The sequence below is a fragment of the Artibeus jamaicensis genome, unplaced genomic scaffold (genome assembly GCF_021234435.1).
Source record: "Artibeus jamaicensis isolate MK-2021 breed Jamaican fruit bat unplaced genomic scaffold, CSHL_Jam_final contig_889, whole genome shotgun sequence".
NCBI classification, from domain to species: domain Eukaryota; kingdom Metazoa; phylum Chordata; class Mammalia; order Chiroptera; family Phyllostomidae; genus Artibeus; species Artibeus jamaicensis.
Window position 1 is genome coordinate 2904598 of NW_026522005.1, and position 21441 is coordinate 2926038.

Here is a 21441-nt window from a genome sequence, read left to right on the forward strand (position 1 = left end):
TTCCACTTAACATTGGTTCTCTCTATCAATAATAAAAAAAAAACACTGCAGAACTTAGTTTTGAATAGCTGTGTTGTATTCCAGCCTTCTGGTATTTCCCTAATATCGAATATTTACTTTGATACACTTTTCAACATCAGAAATAACATTGTGATGATTTCTGTGGCAAATCTTGGTTTAAATTTCAGATTATTTTCTAAAGATAAATTTGTAGAAGGGAAAGATAAATACTGATCCTTCCTTGGCTTTCATTTTGATACTTTCACCCCAAAAAGAGCAAGTGGAAAATGTATTAAAATCCATATATGTAAATATACACATATTTCTATATGAATACCATTCTATTGCTTTCACACACATTCCCATTGTTTTGATTTCTTCAGCAACACCCCTAAATTTCAGCTCCGAGCCCATTCTGGCTTCCATTCCTGTCTCCCTGCTCATCATGTCAATTTCAATCTCTTCCTCCTATTTGATATATACCCTCTCAGAGGCATCAATCAGATTACCCAGCGATTCTGTTCTTTACTGTTTCTAGCACAGCTTTTAACCTGCTGTTGCGTTTTTAGCATCTCCCCATCCTTCTCAGTCTTACCCCTCCCCATTTCATCTTATAGCACTGACGTTTGCCTCCCAGTGGCAAACGTTTTTCTTACGTCTTTCGCTCCTGTTGGATGATGGCCATACCTCTTTGTGTCTTTACAAGGATGCCAGTTTTATTTCTAAAGCTTTGTTTCTGTAATACGTACATTATTTCCATAGGTCACACTTCCACCCAGTATTGTGCATGATATTCAATTTCCATTGTAATTTACCCCCATAGTCCATCTTCAGAGATAATATCTTTGCCCGGCTTCTGGACAGATGCTTCTAGAATTTTGTGCAGTTATATCAGTCCAGCCTAAAACAGTATGACCACAGGCCCGCTCTGCTTTTGCTAGAGGATCTGCATGTGTAACTTTTGTTCAAGAGCCTTTTCCAATGCAAGTTGCAGACATGGAGTGACCCCCCGACCTGGCAAGTTTACTCTTTGCTAATTGCGTTTGTTCCTGTGTATTTTCATTAGAGTTTTCCAATGCAATAATGGCATACAAAGTAGACTAGCTTTTGTTTTAAATATGCCAACTGTTGCTTATTACCTTTCCTTCTTCCCTCTCTTTTCTTTCTTTACTTAATTTTTTTTTTCTTGTTTAGGCTTAAATCTCTTCAAGCCCAGGAGGAGTCCCGCCACAGAAACGCAGCGAATAGGACCTCTGCGCGTAGGACCGGAGAGCTGCGTGCTGAGCCCAGGGCCTCTGAGCTGAGAAGAACGAAGGATCGCAGCTCCGACAAGCGTGGCTCGGACAGGTCGGACAGGCGTGTCTCGGAGAGATCGGACAGGCGTGTCTCGGACAGGTCGGACAGGCGTGTCTCGGACAGGTCGGACCAGCGTGGCTCCGACAGCTTAGACAAGCGTGGCTCGGACAGGTCTGACTCAGAAGTGATATCCGATTATGAGAAACAGCTCCGAACCTTGAAGGACGAGATCGCCGTTCTGTCTGCTGAAAAATCCGTCCTCCAAGGAAGGTCCGACGCATTCTCACGGAGTTTTTCATTTAAGTTCCTTTTGTTTGCGATAAAAGCCTTGTTTGGGGGTGGTGGTGGGGGGGGGAAGAAAAAAGTAAAATGACATCCTGGAATCCAAACCCCTACAATATGGGAAGATTTGAAGTGTAAGGTGTTTGTTTTTTCTAACTGCACCTTTCCAGAGAGAGAAGCCATCTAGTGGATGGCAGTACTTAGGCACTAATATGGGGCTCATACTGACGCTCAAGGAATGAAACTGAGAGGGTCTGAGATGGGGAAGTTCTTTGGCTTGAAACTAGACAGACGGCCTGGAAGGCAAGAGGTGGTACCCACACTGCGAGAATGTTCCATGAAACGAGGGTCCTATTCTCTTAGGGCCTGAGCGTCTTAGATGACCAACTGTCATTTTACTGTAGGCTATTTCATTTTTGTAGCTTTGTTTGAGGAAAGTGTAGGTAAGTGTTCTTGGGAAATCCCTCACTACTCGCAGACAGCCGTTAAGACACGTCATTCTGGCCGTGGTGGGTGAAGACAGAGTGGGCTGTTTGTCTTTGGAGTCATCACATTTGCCCTTTTCTTTACAGCCCCTCCCCCAGCCTGATAACAAGCCCTGATTCAAGTGATTAAAGCCACCCCCAGGCCAGGTCCCCATTCCACTAAATGTTACCTCAGTCTTTTATTTTTGGGAATCACTCCTCCTTCCTGTTGTGCTGCTGCTGGCTTGTACTGACTCCGAAGAACGTATTCTGGGCCTTTCTGCCTGAGATCGGCCATGGTTCGAGTATTTTTTGTACCATGGAAATTGACAAATACTATTCTTAAAAAATACTTTATTTATTTATCTTTAGAGGGGAAGGGAAGGAGAGAGGGAGAGAAATATCAACGTATGGTTGCCTCTTGTGCATCCCCTGCTGGGAACTGGCCTGCAACCCAGGCATGTGCCCTGACTGGGAATCTAACCGAGATCCTTTGGTTTGCAGGCCCGGGCTCAGTCCACTGAGCTACACCAGCCAGCGCGACAAATACTATTAATAAGGGCTTCCCCACCCCTTCAGAATCCACTTTGCACTACCTTTTGCCCCATAGTTACTTCTACAACACTTCCTTTGGGGGGGGTATTGTTTTTGAGCCAGCATGATAATTTCTGTTGTATTTGGTAGCTATGAATGTTTTACAAACAACATGCTTTCCAATTCGCCAAGTACTGCCAAGTGTTAGCTTACTTGATCTTCTAACCCCCACCCCCACCCCACCCTATCCCCACCCCAGCAAAAATGATGTAGTAAAAACTGAGGTTCTGGAGAGGAGAAGTGATTGCAAGCGCTCCTGCTGCTGTGGCCTCGTAGAGCTGGGGCTGCAACACAGGCCTCCTTTCCCACTGTTCCGTGTTCATCTCATTTTATACCATAAGGCGCCCCAAGGCCGAGGTATGAAATAAAGAAAATCTGACTTCTTTAGCTCTGGCTCTTACTAGCTGTGTTACTCCGGGACAGCCAGTTAACTGTTCTGAGCTTCAAGTTCCTCATCTGTAAAATGGCCAACAATCAATGCCAGCCTCACAGGGCTGCTTAAAGGATAAATCGAGGTGCTCAGTGAGTGTGAGTGCTTCACGGATTCTAACTCACCACGGAAACAGAGAGTCTGTTTCGTGGCTGTGGTCACATCTGAGGCTATGCGGAGACACAGTGCTTCCCACGGGCCTTGTGGGGGCGTCCTGGAGCCACTGCTTTCCGGGCCTGCAGGGCCCAGTGCTCTCAAGTATCATTTGCAGTCGACGTAGGAGACGCAGAGTCCTAGAAGGACAGAGGAGTGAATCGGAGGGCTTCCCTGTTGATTCTTGCTTACCAACAGGTCCACCAGGAGCCGGTCGCCGAGCCCTGCCCCTCGCAGCCGCAGTCCCAGCCGCAGCCGCAGCCACAGCCGCGGCCGAAGCCACAGTCGCAGTCATAGCCGTAGCCGCAGCCGCAGCCACAGCCACAGCCGGCCAGGCAGCCCCTCCAACGCAGTGGTGAAGGTCAGGACCCCATCTCCGAATCGCGCCAAACTGTCCAGTGCGGCGCGCAAGGCTGCCCTGGTGTCCCGGTTCAGCGATGCCTACTCCCAGGCCCGCCTGGACGCGCAGTGCCTGCTGCGGCAATGCATCGACAAGGCCGAGACAGTGCAGAGGATCATCTACATCGCCACAGTGGTATGTGACGCCACTCCGGCCTCGCCCCAGCAGCTCTTGGGCGCAGCAGGGAGAACGCAGTTTGGCAAACTGAACAGTACAGCTTAGAAAGACTGGTAGATCCTGAGGTCCCTGCAAGGGATTTCCATGCAGTCCCCTTCCTCCCTCTTTCCCAGTCCTTCCATTGCAAATATTTCGGATGAGTCACTTTTCAGAATCAATAACTACTCATATGTATTATTACTGATATTGACTAGACACTTTCGAACTATTTATAACTGTAGGACAATCTGGGATGAGACTTTGATTTGCACGGAATCTTCCTAGTGGGCATGGATATATATCAGTGGGTAGATTATTGCTAATGGCTATCATTTGATTGATTTCCTTCCATTCTTAGAAAGACCAGAAGAATGGTTACTGAAACTGCTACTGTATCAGCTACTTGAGTATGGCAAATTAAAAAGTGCTCATATATAATCCTAATTCCAAAGCAAATGAGTTTGTTCCTTTGGTACGATATTGAGATATTGGGTCCATTATGAGAACAGTTCAATATTAAATAAAACAGGCATTAGTATGAGAGTAGAATTATCAGCATCTATTATACTTTATTGTATATTTATTAATTTATGTTAAGGGTCAGCAAACTAGAACCTGTAGATCAGGGGCGTCAAACTCATTTTCACCAGGGGCCACATCAGCCTCGCGGTTGCCTTCAAAGATGTGGCCCTCAGTGAAGATGTGACACCCCCGCCATAGACAGTAACTGGCCATGATCTGTATTTCTAAGAAAAATGTGACCCGCAAAAACTAAAATATTGGATTGGCCAAAAAGTCCGTATGGTTTTTTCCATAAAGTTAAAGACATTTTTCATTTTCACCAGTAACTTTATTGATTTGGATATTTTGAGAACGTCAGCTATCTCCCGTGTGGTAGAATGTCAGTCATTCTCAATGTCTCGATTTGATCACTATCAACTTCAACTGGTCTACCCAACTGTGGAACATTGTCCAGTGAGAAATCTCCAGCATGAAACTTTGCAAACCGCTTTTGACACATTTGATCAGTCACAGCGCCTTCTTCGTACACTGCACAAATCTTTTTTTGCATTTCAGTTGCATTTTTACCTTTCTTGAAATATATATGCTGAAAATGTTGAATATTTTATTCCATCTTCAATGTTAAAATGGCTATACCAAAATTCATGAATTTTGCTGTTTTTAAAAAAATGCACATTGTTATGATAACTGTCACAATACAATCTGACAAAATTGTTTTGAATGAAGTTAAAGACAACTAAGCGCTACTAGAGCCATCTGATAGGAAAAATCAAATGAACTTTCTAGCCAGTGCAGTATATACTGTCTGGCTCCTTAAAGGAAAATGTTTACCAGTCTCTGGTTTGAGTCAGTTACTGAGTTGGTTAAAGTTCTGTAAGCATAGAAGCCATGTCTTTCCTGTATAACTAAGTTTTCCCAGTGCTGACTACATAACAGGCACTTAATAAATTTTTGTTGAATATGTCAGGAAATATGCCCAACACTCTAGTATCTCTGTGTAACAAACACTAGATTGATAACCTTCTTTTATTTTTTGACCAGTAATACGGCTTTGCTATGGAATCATAGCACAGGCTAGCATTTTCCAAGTATTTATGTAACCACAGATGACTTATTTCCTTGAACTTCTGTCCTGCACTCCATATTACCAGAACGATGATCCACTATCTTTAAATTAGTGAATGTGGACAGTCGGATATGTATTTATGTACTTTTCAAAATTGAGATATACATTTTCTCCCAGATTGAAAATAGTTTTGACCAACTGTGTTTAGTTACCAGAAGACCCGTATGATGTCAAGTTTTTGGTGGATGTTCTTTCTTCATTCCTTGCTTTGGGCCTCTTTGCCCCGCTCCTCTCACTGGATAAATCTGCTGCAATTTTTATGTGCAGGAGGCATTCCATGTAGCTAAAATGGCATTCAGACATTTCAAGATCCGTGTGAGGAAATCTTTGACACCGTCTTATGCAGGGTCTAACGAATTCGACGATGCCGTCTCGGAGTACATCATTTGCCATCTTGATCTATATGATTCCCAAAGCAGTGTCAACGTAAGTGCTGGGTTTCTTACTGGGGCTGGTGCGCCGAACACTGATAGCCCAGAAACCCCTTCAGTGCCCCGTTTCTGTAACGGAAGAGCAGGAAGGAGCAGCATCTGATTTACTTTGTAGAACGAGTCAGTATTGGCTGTTTCTTTCTTAGACATCATATGGGGGAAAATATTCTGACCTCTATAGTTCTATTCTTTAGATCAGCGATGTTGAACTAGTGTGTCATGGCACACTGGTGTGCTGCAAGAATTTTTAAAATATTGAGTACTTGACTATTTAGTCAGGGGCACTGACTTTTTTTCACTTAGCTTGTCAAATAAAAAACATGAAAACAGCCAACATAGCAATAGTTGTCTGGTGTGAATGAATCAAAATTATATTTTTTTTAATGTCAGATAGGTAAAAAAATTTTTTTGGTGTGCAGCAGAATTTTAGTAAGTAGTCTGTGTGTGGCATGAGATGAAAAGTGTTGAAAATCTCTGCCTTAGATGGGCCCTTAAGATCAGAAGATAGAAATCACATTGCCTAAGGTTTTGGAAAAGTAAGTGTGGGATTCGCATCCTGGCCCTGCTGCTTACTAGCTGTGTGACCTTACACATTTACTTAACTTCCCTGTGCCTTAGTTTTCTAACCTTCAAATGGGAACAGGGATAGTCATGACCCTATAGCATTCTTGAGAGGATTAAATGAAAGAAAGCAGATCATTTGCTTAGCACAAAACTTGGCACATAGTAAACTCTTAATAAAAGCAAGCTATTATAATTGTTATTATTATAGATTATAAACAGGTCAGAGTTCTGTGTTGGTGCATCATAGAACTTGCCCAGGGTTTAGGGAAAAAAGGAAAGAATAAATAAAAGCTACTTAGGGTTTTTTTCTGTAATTTTTTTGAGACTTTGGCCTTCAGTATGTGATTTGCGCTCTGCCATCGCTCCTCCCTCCCGATTACTGAGCTTCCCCCTGTGAACTCCCTCTCTAGTTTAACTGTCTTCACTCCTGTTTTCTTTACCCCCTCCATCCGTCCTAACGTTCTTAGGGTTGTCAGAGTTTCAGGTCCCAGGTTGGTAACAAGGCGATGCCATCTTTTTGTTTTTCAGGACGTAATCCGAGCCATGAACGTCAACCCCAAGATTTCGTTCCCTCCGGAAGTGGACTTTTGCCTCCTCAGTAACTTCATCCAGGAGATATGCTGCATTGCCTTTGCGATGCAGACGTTAGAGCCACCCCTAGACATTGCGTTTGGGGCCGATGGAGAAGTTTTTAATGATTCCAAGTAAGAGACATAGGGGCAGAAGCTAAGGGATGTAAATGTGATCTTGTCTCTATTTCCTGGGAACAATTTAGGGAAAAGAACTCTGGGTAAGGAAATCGACAGAGACTACCTGAGTTCCAGGTCCTGCCATGTCCTTCTCTGTCACTATAGGAGAGGGCCCTCTCCTGGGGTCCTTTCCTTCCCAGTCAAATGTGATTCAGAGGGGACAATATGGTTTTCATAGATCATATTGATATTGGGGAGAACTAATAAGTCCCTGAAAGCTTTCTGGAACATTGTGAAAGAAAGGTGCTACATAAATACAAATACGTGTTACTTTTTATTGTTTAAAGACTTTATACTGAGGTATAGTTGACATATAACTTTATATTAGCTTCAGGTGTACAACATAATGATGCTATATTTGTGCATATTGCAAAATGCTTACCACAATACATCTAGTTAACATCTGTCACCATGCATGGCTACAGAATTTTTTTCTTGTGCTGAGAACTTTAAAGATCTACTCTTTTAGCAACTTTCAAATATGCAACTCAGTATTATTAACTATAATCACCATGCTGTACATTAAATCTCCTGACTTATTTTAGATTTGAAAGTTTGTGTCTTTTAAGACCTCCTTAACCCATTTCGCTCACCCCGAATGCCTCTGGCAACTACCAGTCTGTTTTTTTTTTAAATTTATGAGCTTGGTTTTTGTTTGTGTGTTTGTTTTTTAGATTCTGCATACAAGTAAGTATTTGTATTATATACAAGTAAGTATTTGGGTTATATAGTATTTGTTGTTCTTTGTTTTATATCTCTTAGTATAATGCCCTTAAGGTCCAGCCATGTTGTTGCAAATGGCAAGATTTTACTCTTTTTTTTTTAAAGATTTTATTCATTTGTCCTTAGAGGGGAAGAGAAGGAGAAAGGGAGAGTAATATCAATGTATGGTTGCCTCTCATGTGTTCCCTGCTGGGAACTGGCCTGCAACCTGGGCATGTGCCCTGACTGGGAATCAAACCGCGATCCCTTAGTTCGCAGGCCCATGCTCAGTCCACTGAGCTACACCAGCCAGGGCTCATTCTTTTTTATGGCTGAGTAATATGTCATCACATATATAAAATCTCACATCTTTATCCACAGACACTTAGGTTGTTTACATATCTTGGCTGTTGTAAATAATGCTGCAATGCACATAAGGGTGCATACATCTTTTTTGAATTTGTGTTTTTGTTTTCTTTAGGTAAGTACCCAGAAGTGGAATTGCTGGATCATGTGCTAGTTCTGTTTTTAATGGTTTTTGAGGAAGCTCCACACTGTTTTCCACAGTGGTGCACCAATTCACGTTCCCACCCACAGTGCACAAGTGTTTACCTCCTCACTGAAACTTATTTCTTGTCTTTTTGGTAGTAGTCATTCTAATATGTATGAGGTGATATCTCATTGGGGTTTTGATTTGTATCTTTTAATGTACCCATTGGCCATCTGGATGTCTTCTTTGGAAAAATGTCTATTCAGATTCTCTGCCCATTTAAAAGTCGGATTGAGGGTGTTTTTTGTTGTTGTTTTATTGGTTTTTACTACATTATTTAGGCCAGATTTCTCAACGCGTGGTGTATAGATTCCCTGCATCAGAATTGCTCAAGATATTTACTGAAAATGCAGGTTCCTGGATTGCATTCAATGGTATTTAATTTAGTAGGTCTGGGGAATCTGTAATTTAAGAAGTGCCTGAGTGTTCTTTGTGCACACCAAGATTTCAAAGTGACCTTTTATCTAGGACCATTAGACTTCTGCCAAGTGTCACATGGTAAATGTTTCCCTTATAAATCAGAAGAAATGAAATTAATTTAGAACACTTTGCTGACACTTTATGAGGTCTTATGCTCTAGCTGGAGGTTATCTGGGAGGAGGCCCGGTGGGTAAGGACAGAGGCTCTGGTGTTGAGCTGCCTGGGTCCCAGTCCTGGCTCCACCACGAATTAGCTGAACGATCTGGGCATGTTACTTAAATTTTTGCATTCCTTAGTTTCTTCTCTGTCAAATGGGGGAAATAATAACCCCTCCCTCCCAGGCCTGTAGAGGTTTGTTGAGATCATGCAGATAGAGTGCTTCAGGACACTGCCTGGCACCTGGTGTATGCTCAGGAAACATTAGCTCTGGTCTTCTTTCAGGCTGCAGAGCCACGAGGACGTGGCAGCCCCATACTCCTACAAGCTTGTGAATGATGGAGACCACACATCTCTCTTTGGCTTATGAAAATCACAGTACAGTGGTGTCTCTGGTTGCCTCATAGTCTGTCACATTTCCTTGCCATTGCCTTACTTCTAGTTTCTTTCAGATCACCCCTCCCAGTGTACCTCTACTCAAGGGAGAGCTGAATATTAGAACACAGCACTGTAGTGGGGCCTTTTTGGTTCTCTTATAGGACGTATCTGTATCTTCTTTTTAAAAATTCCCTTTCCCTTTAGAGGACATAGGGTCCCACTCCAACACTCGTCCGCTCGGGTTTGTGGGATCTGCACACTTCGCAGACCCTCTCGCGGGCCCCCCCGCTCACATGCCTGTGATCAGAGGGAAGGCGCAGCCTCTCGGGGCCTGCCGTGCACTGTACTTCTGTGTGGCTGTGGCGTGGAAACGAGTTCCTAGTAATGACTGGGTTTGGTCCCACCTCTGAGGGCTTCACAGCACAAGTCTAATTATTATTATTATTCTCCTCCTCCTCCTTCACTTTGTCAGCCTTTCACACATTTAAAAGCAATTAATCCAATGCTCCTTCTTCTGGCCTCATGCCTTCAGATTCTTTCCATGTGCAGTGGGGGGTGTTGAGACTTCTCGACAAACAGAACTGTTTCCTTGGCCTGTGCTCCATGCTCTTGTGAGTGCGTTCTTCCCAAGGCGACACCTAAAGTGGTTGCCTGGTCTGAACTGACCAGTCTAGAGGGACTGACACCCTTTCCATTCTTATTCTCTATTAATTCAGCTAATTTTATGTTTTTCCAGGCATAAAACACTGTTCATTCATTCTGAGTTCAACTGAAATCTGTTTTATTTTTACTTTGGCTGTGATTAAGCCATTTACTACCTCTGTCTGTGTAGTGAAATGCTTTTTAAATTCAGTTGCAGGACCTGCTAGGCAGCCACATCACATGCTGTCTTACTAGATTCAGCTTATTTTTCTGGCCCGTTGAGCTATTTTTTGATACTGTCATCTGGTTTTTTTCCTGACCCACTCCCCAGCATTAAACAATTTTTCTGCAGTCCATGTGAATCATGGATGACTTTGTCGGTCCATCACTGCATGGGCAGACAGCCCTTTGCCCTTCATTTATGTTCTCATCGACCCCTTAAGCACCTCTTTTTAGATATGATCATCGAACCTGTTTCCAACCCACCAACTTCAGTTAACCATCCACCTATATTTTGTCCACAAAGATAGCATGAGAAATCTTATAGGGAGCCATGGGACTTCACATGGTCTCTAGTATTTCCCTGAATTGCAAATTGCATAGTCCAGAGGAGACCAAGGTTTGTCTTATATGACTTGTTCTCAGTGAGTCCATGCAGGTCCTTGTTATCGCTGGTTCCTATTGCAAGAGACCACAACCATCTCTTTAATAACAGAATGAGGACCCGCATTTATGTCGATCTGAGTGCAATCACAATGGAAATGTACACTGGTGCTCCCCCCAGGTGTGCTACATAATTGCTTAACTTCTCTTTCTCCTGCCTTTGTGTGTTTGACACAGGTACCGCCGCAGCTACGACTCCGATTTCAGTGCTCCCTTGGTCTTCTATCATGTGTGGCCTGCCCTCATGGAGAACGACATTGTCATTATGAAGGGAGAAGCTGTCACCAGGAGAGGGGCTTTTGTACGGTGGCCTTGCATAGTGACAATTCATCCCAAGTGTTTGATTCACAAGTTCGAGAACATTTATAAACCCAGAGATTCTATAAAAGAAGTTCTTAAAGAGTTGCTTGATAAGATTTCATACAAAGGAGAGGAAAGGACAGATTCTTTTGTTTGATTTGTCCATCATTCTTCATAATTTCCTGGCAGTAATTTCTATGTCTGTTGCTTTATCTTATAAGATAAAACTAGTCCTACCTACTTCCCCTATCTGATAATATTAAGCTATTGTAAGGGTAAAACCCATTGACCTCACCTTATGGGAGGCCCTCTATAACTCTAAGCATTTAAAAGTGATTAACGTTGAGGAAATATTTTACCAAATTTTTACGATCAATTCTCCATTTGGGGAAGCAATGAATGTGACCAGTTTTTCTCTCCTTAGTATGATGTGTAGAGAGGGGAGGGGTAGAGGCAAAGAGGGCAGAGGAGGTGGGGAGCCAATCATTGGGAGGTTCTTCCTGTGTACATTGGTTGTAGAATATTTTGAATATGTGGAACAATTGGGCAACCTTCAAAATGGTCTTAGATATGCAAGTGTCTGAGTGTGTGTGTGTTTTGTTGTGGGGACTGGGTACAGGAGCTGGTGGCCATGAGCACTCGGACATTCTTTAGAGTGAACATTACAAAGTTTGTACCCTGCCCTTCCTAGAAAGAGTTAAGTAAATCATGAAGTGAAGCTCCTCGGTCCCCATCAAAGTCACCATCAAAGCCACCATCGGCAAGGTTTCTGTTCCTGCGCTCTGGGCTGGAGCATAGAGGATGTGCTTCACGCAGCTTTTCACCCATATAGGGGAGAAGGGAAGTCATGTATCTTGAAAGAACTTAAGACAAGAGTTATTGCAACTTAAGTAGCCCACTTTAGCTAATAGTATCTCAATAACATACTTTGTGCAATGAGAGTTGAGCCCATAGGAACTGGGGTGTGTTGGTCTGAGAAACACACATGCTGTAGAGTGAATGAGCTCCTAACACATGCTTCTTGGCCCTACAGGAGTTACTCTTCATTAGGAAACTCTTATTGTAGAAACAGCCACTATTATGTTCTACACCAAATAGCAATAGCCTTCTAATTTCCTTCTCTCCCATCAAGCATATCACTAACAGCTACCCAAACTGAAACTCCTAATACCAAATAAGAATATATCCTAAGAGGAAGAACTTGGAAAAGGAAAGGGTTGAATGAAATGAAATTTTTAACAAGGATTTTTACAATACTAGTGAAATCTCTACAGTGAATATAGTTTTCTTCTTACTCATTAATTTAAAGGTGTGGTGGGCAGCAATGGTGATTCACTCAGTTACTCAATTCATTTCATTCAACAATTATTCTGCAGTTAAATAACTGCAGGGGCGGGAGGTTCAGCAGTGAACAGAACGGACTCAAATCCCTGCCCACAGGAAGCTTACTTTCTCCAACACTTGCAAACTCAATGTAATTTATAACAATCTAGGCATCAAAACAAAGTTTTACTAACACCAAGAGTGTGAATATCCCAAAGCTCAGTGTGATGGGATTTTATCTGAGAAATAGCATAAAGTCATTGTCACATATTGGGCAACTATGGTACATGAAAGGAGTGTCCCTCTGGCTGATGACCAGTGACAGACAAGTGCAGTCAGGTCAACCAAACCCCTCTATGTGTGGGATATGCATGCTGTTTTAAGTCATGGTAGTGTGTGTGAGCTTTTACCTATTTTTCTGTCTCTCTCACTTTAGTGGAATTCAGTGCGACCGGTAAGCCGATGTCGAAGCCGGAGTTTAAGTCCCATCTACCCTCGTAGCCATATTGGTTTAAGCACGGTACACATCTAATCATTTTTATACAACATCATCCTACGATTGACATGTTAAAAGTCAACAGTAGCCTGTAAAAGGGGTGGTTAGAAGTCACCTCTTTTGTGGGGGTGACTGTAAGGGGTGGAAATAGAACCTGTTGTAATGACCACAAACTGATTTGGTATACTTGGACGAAGGAATTGGTCATCTAGAAAGAAGTAGAGGTAGTTTTTTTCTGAATTAGTTAAAAGATTAATAGACTTATTTCATAGTTTTATTTTTGTCTTTGAAAGAAAATGGGCTACTAGATATCAGTTACTGGGCTGCTAGGTGCCTCGAACAAAAAGTGGGGCACCTTGGTCCGCTGGGCTCAGCACAGGCCCCACTCTCTCCAGAACTTTCTGGATGCTTTGGAGAAATTGCTCAAATGATCTGGATTTCAATGCTGTATAAAAGGCATTGCAGGTATTAATTTTCCTCCTAACTTTAAGAAGAATAAGATTAGTCTCTTTTCATATCAGTTCTTAGGAGGATTATTAATACTTCTGTCAAAGAAAAAATAATAGTAATATCTCTGAAAATGAAAAACACTGTTATGGTTCACCATTGTTGATTTATTCAACAAGTAATATTTAGTCAATGCCTTTTGAATGCAGGGCTGGACTGAGACATGTGGACACCAGACAGGCTAACAATGTGCCGTTCCTTCAAGCAAAAAATGTTACAATAGTGTTTTAGAGAGAGTGGTGGAGAGGGAGAAACACATCTGGTAACAGTCCACTTCTCCAAAATTATCTCTAGCGAAGCAGCTCTAGAGCCAAACTTCTACCTGACCACCCCCCACCCCAGCAAAACAAACACGAAAACCCCTGCAGTGATAAGACCCACCTCTCTCAGTTCAGTGAGCATCTAGTGTTAGTCCACCCACTGCGATACATCTGGTAACGTCCTATCTGATTCCGTATTCTGTATCTGATGGACACTAGAGTGCGGGGGTGGGAAGATGGGACACAAAGTAACTAAAACCTGTTCTCTTCCCTGAGTGGGTTTCAGCATAGGTAGATCAGTATGATTTAAACAAAGTAATTGAATGTGGTGTATGATTAGGTTCCTAAAAGAGGCAGAAAATACTAGCATTATCAGAGGAGGTGAGATGCCTTCTGGGTCTGGTGGTGAGAAGGGGACGCATGGGGGAGCTGGGACTGGATCTGGCAGAGTCTCAGTGAGCATGAGAGTTGGGGAGAAAAAGTCCAGATGAAGGAAATGGCTTGAGAATGGAAAAGGCATGAGTCCAACGCAGTTCTTTTGCTTTTGGAGATTTTAATGTAACTTAATTGTCCTTGTTCAGGACTAAGTATTTACAGTCAGTACAAGCAGAAGGACAGTGCATTTAGCAACCTGATGAACAGAAAGGAAATCTTGAGTTTTATGCTGGCAGAGCCACAGCACTCCTCAGACTAAGAGGAAGTGGTACATCAGAGGAAGGCGCAAATTAGACCCCTTCTCTGCTGACATCCTCGGCAGCGGCCCCTCCGGCCACGCCCTGGAGGAAGGCGTGCGTGGGCGCCGCCCCTTGTTAACAAGCTCCTGTCCGTGTTTGGCCCACCTCCTTTCTCCTTCCTGCCACCTGTCCAGGGAGAACAAAGCAATTTAAACTTCAGAGGAGAATAAAACACCTCCTCAAAGGTGAAAGTTTTGCCAAAGTTCTGTCCCTTTCCACCATCCTTTCCTTACAGCCAGACTGGTAGACTGCAAAGTAAGATCCGGACACGTTTGGTCAGTCTGGTCCTTGGCTTGTCCGAGGGCGTGGCTCCAGCCAGGCTCCACCTTCGTGCGCGCTGAGCCTCCGTGTTTGGGGGCGTGGAGCAAGATTGCCACTGGCGGTCCTTTATTTCGGAACCGCAACAGGTGGTGACTTTTGCTTAGTGAGAGCAAAGGCGAGATTTGAAAAACGATTTTTTTTTCTGGCTGCCTTGTGACTTTCCTTAATCGGGTGGTGTTTTGGACACACGAGATAATTCATATAAAGGCTCTGCTGGATAGTGTTTGACCGTTTGAGCTTTAATTAGTTAATAATAATCCTTTTCTGGAAAGCTTTGAATGCAGTATGGCCACTGAGTGTCAGAGCTAAGTATTTAGTAACCATTAACAGCAAAAACAAAAAGCAACAAAAAACTGGGACACCGAGCCCAGCTTTTAATTGATGATATAATTTAAACTAAATCAGGTGCCTGTTTACTTCGGGAAGTAAACAAGGAAGCTCAGTGCTCAGCCTTAGTGGGGGAAATCGTGGTCCTGAAGTGTCTCAGAGCAACTGAGTAGTTGGCGTGTCAGGGGGAAAAGGTCAGAAGGGTTCACTCACTGAGGTCTGTCTGCTGTGTGACCCTCACTCTCCTTGACTGTTTTCCAGCTGCCTCGGAGTCGGAGCCCTTCCCCGATAAGATGTGGATTGCCAAGTAAGTGCGGCGGTGTAGATGGAATGATTTTCTGTTTTGTTTTAGTTAATTAATTTATTTTAAATGTTCCTTTCTGACACCTTTCGCTTCTGGGCAGGTGGTTTCTGAATAAGCCCCATGGGTGACCTGGGAGGAGCCTGCAGTGGAGAGGTTTTATTGGCGTAAACCCGGATTGAGCGCCCTGTTTCATTTGGGTCCTATCAACAGAAACCCTTGAGAACATGACCATAATAATGAACTGGTTTCATTTTCTCCTCCCTAGGGTTTTAAAGCCACCAGACAGGCTCCTCTGTCTCCGCACACTTGTGACAGCCCGACAGCCACCTCCCAGCCCACCTGCCTGCTGCATCTGCCTCTCGCCTCGCTTAAGATAATGTGAAAAGGCAACTCTGTGTACCACTCCACACAGAGAGTTAAATGCTTTGGCTTAATGCATTTGTAACTTCAGATATATTGTATTTTATTTTACTTTATAGATACCAATTCCATGAATTCGATAGCAGCCATTGCCTAGGTGTTTAGGATCACATGCGTTCGAAGCAGAGTCCATCAGCCAAGGGTTAGGCCCTGTGAGGGCAACTGCGTGAACAGCAGTGGAAAACCTTGACCATGCTGAGTCCGAAAGGCAAGAGGAGAAATTTTAGTTCACAAATTGATTGTAAACATTATAATTGATGGTATCAGCTTTAACTTGAAAATGCTATTGGCTGTTTTAATTTGCTCTTGTGGTGCGGAAGACAGTGCTAATCTCAGGTTGGGGAATTTGTAGCAGTGATAGCGACGTCAGGCTAAATAGAGATGATAATGATTTAAGAGACTAGGTCATTGGCTTGCTTCTGTTTTCCTCCTTCAAGCACCCAGGTGGGTCAGCTGAGTGCTGTGTGTTGAAGCTACTGAGGTGGGAGAATTCTCTTCATAAATGCGGAGCAGTGATTTGGATGGAAGCCAGTGTTGAGATAAATGCTCATTACCTTGTGTTTATCTCTTGGGGATGTTCCATACAGTGTCAATGTACACGTTACGTATAAAAGTCACCTGGGATTTGCCCTTTTACCTATTCCACCTGCTCATTTACAAATTTGAGCCTCCTATGAACGGCATCTGCATAAAAATACCTAAACTCAAGGCCTAAAACTAGGGACGCCATTTATTGATGTTTAAGTTGAGCGCATATTCCTTAATTTCCTCACTGTGAAGTACTCTTGTAAGTTCAAGATAATAATGGAACGTGGCTTTCTCAAGATAAGTAGTAGTCTTTCTGCTTTTTTTTTTTAAAAAAAAAACTTTGAAGCTGGCCTTAAACCTAAGCACCGCTTAGGTCCTTACAAAGGACTGCTTTCACCATGTGCCTTTTAGAGAGAAACTCTGAGTGGCCACGGCTCAGTTTGCAGCAGCTCTGTGCCAAAGCCAGCACTGGAGGCTTTCTAGGTGAGAGCCCCCCGAATTTCTCTAAAACATCTTGTCCCTAGAGACAAGGGAGAGAGCGCTTCCGTCCCTGCCCCTCGGGTCTAATGGTCGCCAAGTCACTCTGAAGTGTGAGGTCAGTTTTCCCAACCCTGTGCTATTTACGTAGTTACCACTCTGAGGCAATGCAGTGCGCTGTCAGGAGAACGGGGTGCCCAGGTAACCCCAGTCTCAGTTTGGTGCTTAGCTTGCTCTGTGGCCTGTAGCTAATGACTTCGCCTCTCTGAGACTTTGTTCATGGTAGAGAGAGAAGGCTGGGTGAGATCAGTGGTCCTCCCGGAGTCAGCACCCCTCCTTAAACAGGCATTTGATTCTGGCTCTTCTGAAATGAAATTCGAAATGCATATGATTTATAGTACATATACCCTTTCAAAGAATGGGTAAGAGTACCCTTACTGTAATATAAAGCAGAAAAAAAGGAAGTCACTGTTTAATAAAATAAAATGCATTTTGATAAAAAAAAGCTTGGGTCTAGCCATCCTAGAAGATGAAATCAAGTCATCAGATGCTTTCACCTGTGTGCAGTCAGTCACGACAAAGGCAGATCAGTGTGTTGTGTTGGTGACATCACTCACAGTGTTGTCAGGGGGGTTATTTCCTGAAATGGTGGGCAGCTCTTGGTAAAGTTTTGAACCCACACCTTACCACTGGGCCCTGATATACGCGGTAAATGCGTCCCTGGAATAGTCATTGTATATTAAAACCATGCAGCAATTACTTTGCGCTTTATGTTAAAAGGTCATTTCTAAAGTCTCACTAAGTCAAGAGAATGCTAAAATATGAGGGTTTTTTTATTTGAATATGAAAACGCATGGCCTGGTTTGGAAAAAGGTCACCTATAACAGTTTATTTGCTCTGCATCCTGTCTGGCCATGAGCTATGTCTCAAGTCTCCGATTTGAACTGTAACCACAACAGGGAGTGGGGAGTGCTCTAGAGTAACTTTCGGAAAGAGTCCGCAAACCGAAGGAGGCTGACTTGTACTCGCTCCACCTGGGGATGCGCCTTAACCTCAGTGACTTTGAAGAATGGAAAGTTCTCACTTCATAATAAGAGCTTCTGTATTATTGGTTTAATATCGAATAATAAAATTGAGAAAACGAGTGCTCTGTCTCCGTAGGTTCTTTGTAAGCAAATGCTCTCCTTCCAGATCCCCGCGTTCAGCAGTGTCTCCATTCTGTGAGGCCTGAAGCAGGGCCAGGAATTCCCTGGGCAGATACCAAGCTGGGCCCGTCTGGGCCGACCCTGTGACTCCCACAGTTCCCTGTCGTAGCCTCATTGCTAGCTTTAGTTTGTGTTGCTCACAGTTCATTGTTCATGGCCAGGATGCGCTCTCTGAAGCGTACTGTCCCGCTTTCATGGAGCTTCCACTGAATTATTTCAGTTGCTTTTCCAAACAGGTCCACATGTCTCCAGCACTATAAGGAAGGAACCCATTCATCCAATGCAGGCTTCTCCCGTGGCCTTTTAATTCAAAATAACATTCTGTCCTGTTTTCTTTTGTTCCTCTATGGCCTGCGGCATCAGTTCTTTGGCTTAGTGGTTAGTTGGTTGGGTGGGTGGTTGGTTTATTCATGTATCACTCGGGAATATTCCTTTAGCAAGCGCCCTCCCGTGTGCCAGGCGCCGCGCACGCCCCAGGGAGACAGTGGGGGTCGGGGCTCCCGCTCAGACAGAGCTTGGTGTCAGAGTGGGTGCATTCCTCAGAAAGCAGGGCATGATGGGAGAAGGGAAAAATGGAGCCATACAGCATATTTAAAACAGAAAATGTTGCATGTCACCAAAAGAATTGAGATACACTAATGTGAAGGAGGGGGCAAATACCTCCCCCAGAAGGAAGTTATGCCAGGCGATAATGGAAGCGTGGTGAGCTGCACAGAGAACTCAAGTCAGTGTGACTCAGTCGTGTGATCGTGGGTGAGTCACTCAGTCTTTTAACAAATATCTGCTGAGCCTGTGATCCTAGGTCATTAATAATGAAGTGAGTATGGGCAGGAGAAACTCACAAGATCAATTCCGACACCTCTCGTTACCACAGCCGTACTTCCGTCTGCATTCCTAAGTGACGGGACCTGTGCAGGCCGCTCTCACTCACTCTCAGGCGCCCTGCAAGTGCTTCACAAGGCAGATCGCTGCCCATAGCATTCTCTACGGTTTGGGTTGACTGAAAGATTTTTTAGTAGGATGATTTTGAATGGCATCATATCCACACTTAAGGGTAAAGTGAAGTGGAGCTTGTAAGAAACTCGTATTAAAGCGACATTAGGCCATTCACATGGGAGCCCAGGAACTGTGAGGGTGACTTTCGGTGCACGCCATTGTAATGCCAGCCCGGCGGAGCTTGCTGTCTGTGGTACAGGGAGGCCACAGGGGCCTTGAAAGTGAAGCAGGACAAATGTTTTTAAATGTGAGGATGGGACAATTTCACACGTTGGAAACTACCTACTGGGTGTCAGCATGATATCATACTTCCCACAGTATCCCTGGCAATTAGATGTCAAATTGGGCAGCTAACTCTGTTTTCTTTTGGGTGAGAAACAAAAGAATATGATACATGGTTATGTTATAGCTTTATTTCAGTAGTGTTTAAGGAGTAGTTTTAGGGATACAACCAAAATCATGTATTGAAATGTGATGTGAAAAGGTTTTTAGTCATCGGACAATTGTCTTGAGTGCTATGGATGAATAGGACCCTTTGGCCATTGATTTCTGGTGTTTGGATGCTGGGGGCAGGGCACTACATTTTTCTCTTCTGTCTTCCTAGGCCAGAGAACTGGTGTTGGAGCCATGCCTTCCGCATAACAGATTCAGGATTGGCCCAGCTCTGTGGCTCACAAGCTGGAGTGAGAATGGACCAAGTTATTTGTTCACTCATCCTTGGTTCATTTAAGAAGCATTTGCTGATGCTTGTTAAATGAGGCTCCAGGCACCACGTGAGGCCCTGTGGAGACAATAGCAAACCGGACTTTCAGCTGTGGAGGGAGTGTGCGTGGAGCTCCTGGGCAGAGTGCGCCTGCAGCATGGGTCTGTGATCTCTCTGAAGGACCGGCAATGCCTGGAAAGGGCCGCTCGTTTGGGAGATCGCCTGAAGCCAGTTACACGGAGAGCAGGTTGAATCAGTCTTCTGTAGCACTGGCTCCCGGAGGTGCAGACTCAGCTCCGAGTGATAACTCATTCAGGGAGGTTTCCCAGCGTCACGTAATGTATGGGAAGAATGAGAGACAATACAGGTGCAGCTTCACTAATGGCCTAGACATGACAAGGGGGACATAGAGGGCTTTATTCTTACCCTTGGAAAAGAGGCATTAATTATGATGAGAGGGGACACATCATCAAGCTTAGAGAATATACTTTCCACAGAAGTAATTTTAGGAGCCCTCCTGGGAAGGTTTCCCCACTTACACTTTCTTAGCAAACTTTAGACAGTTCATTTTTGGAGCTATCCTCAGACTTCAGATTTTGAAGGATGTTCGAATACAAGTGTCTCTGACTTGGAGCGGTGACCCTAGTACGAATTAGGCTGTAGATATTTTTCTGAAAGTCTAGGGATCAAGGGGGAGATGAGGAACTATTAGGGCCTTTGGAACATGATTGGGGTTGGCGGGGCATGCCACGGGGAAGGCTCTGTTTAGCATGAGCACAGTCTTACTGGCCAGCGGGAGTTCTGTCTTCCCGAGCGGCAGCTTCATCTTGGAAATGGTTGTTGTGGACTAGCTATTTGTGTCCCCTACACTGAACCCGGTGGGATGGTATTTGGAGGTGGGACTTTAGGGAGGTGACCACATCAGAAGGGGCCCACCCTCCTGAATGAAATTAGTGCCCATGTAAAGGAGAACCCTGGGGGCTCCCTCACCTCTTCTACCATGTGGGAACACAGCAGAAGATGGACTTTTATGAAGGAGGAAGTGAGGCATCACCAGATCTGCTGGCACTTGACCTTGGACTTCCCAACCTCCATAACTGTGAGAAATGTTTGTTGCCTAAGCCACCCAGTCTAGGGCATTTTTGTTATAGTAGCTTGAACAAGCCAAGACAACGGTCATCTTCGATCCAAGACCCACTTGTATTCATGTATTTTCTGTTGTTCATATGACAGTTGTTTGCTGCAACTCACTGGCCTTGACATGACGGGACTGACCTCTGACCTTTCTTGGTTTGATTTGAAATTGCTTAACAGCAAATCAGAAGAAATGGGGTTGGGGAGAAGGGAGGAAAAATAAAAGAAAAACTTTTAGATTTTCATTGTTACTATTATAAATATAAATATTTTCTGGGTGTTACGAGTGATGGCATAATTTAATACATATACTTTATATTGATAATCTGACAGAAAGTTGAAGATAACCTTAACTTTCCCAAATATCCTCTGTAGAATACTAATAACCTTAATGTTGTGTTAATCCATTTTACAGATGGAGAAGGTAAAGCTCATTACTAAGGAACCTATCCTAGGCCGCGAAACTAGTAAATGTTGGAGCAAAAGTTAAAACCTGGTTTTGTTACACTGAGTTTGTACTCCTTTCACTGATTCTACAGGATGTTGATAAGATGTGAAGTGAAAGAGAAGTATTCTGTGTCACATAGGTCTGAAAAATGAGTTAAAAAGTGAGTCACACAAATCTCCGCAGGACTCTGCAGAGCCTCCATCTGCTGCTCGTGGGCAACTTCAAGGACAATGCCATGTGCCGCACTCTCCAAGTTTTCTTCACCATGGAACCTTGGTTT

The 21441-nt window shown here is 43.8% G+C and overlaps 1 protein-coding gene across 1 annotated transcript in view; it reads left to right on the plus strand.

The window, feature by feature from the left end:
• The window catches only part of SPATA18 (spermatogenesis associated 18), a 37009-nt gene extending 19203 nt beyond the window's left edge, over window positions 1-17806 (plus strand). Inside the window, exons 6-13 of the mRNA XM_037134798.2 lie at window positions 1195-1566; window positions 3418-3754; window positions 5691-5849; window positions 6947-7122; window positions 10856-10979; window positions 12738-12821; window positions 15208-15253; window positions 15516-17806. Of these exons, the coding sequence (XP_036990693.1) occupies window positions 1195-1566; window positions 3418-3754; window positions 5691-5849; window positions 6947-7122; window positions 10856-10979; window positions 12738-12821; window positions 15208-15253; window positions 15516-15523 (1306 nt within the window). The 3' untranslated portion in view covers window positions 15524-17806. The remainder of the gene's footprint in view (window positions 1-1194; window positions 1567-3417; window positions 3755-5690; window positions 5850-6946; window positions 7123-10855; window positions 10980-12737; window positions 12822-15207; window positions 15254-15515) is intronic.
• Window positions 17807-21441: the final 3635 nt, after the last annotated feature.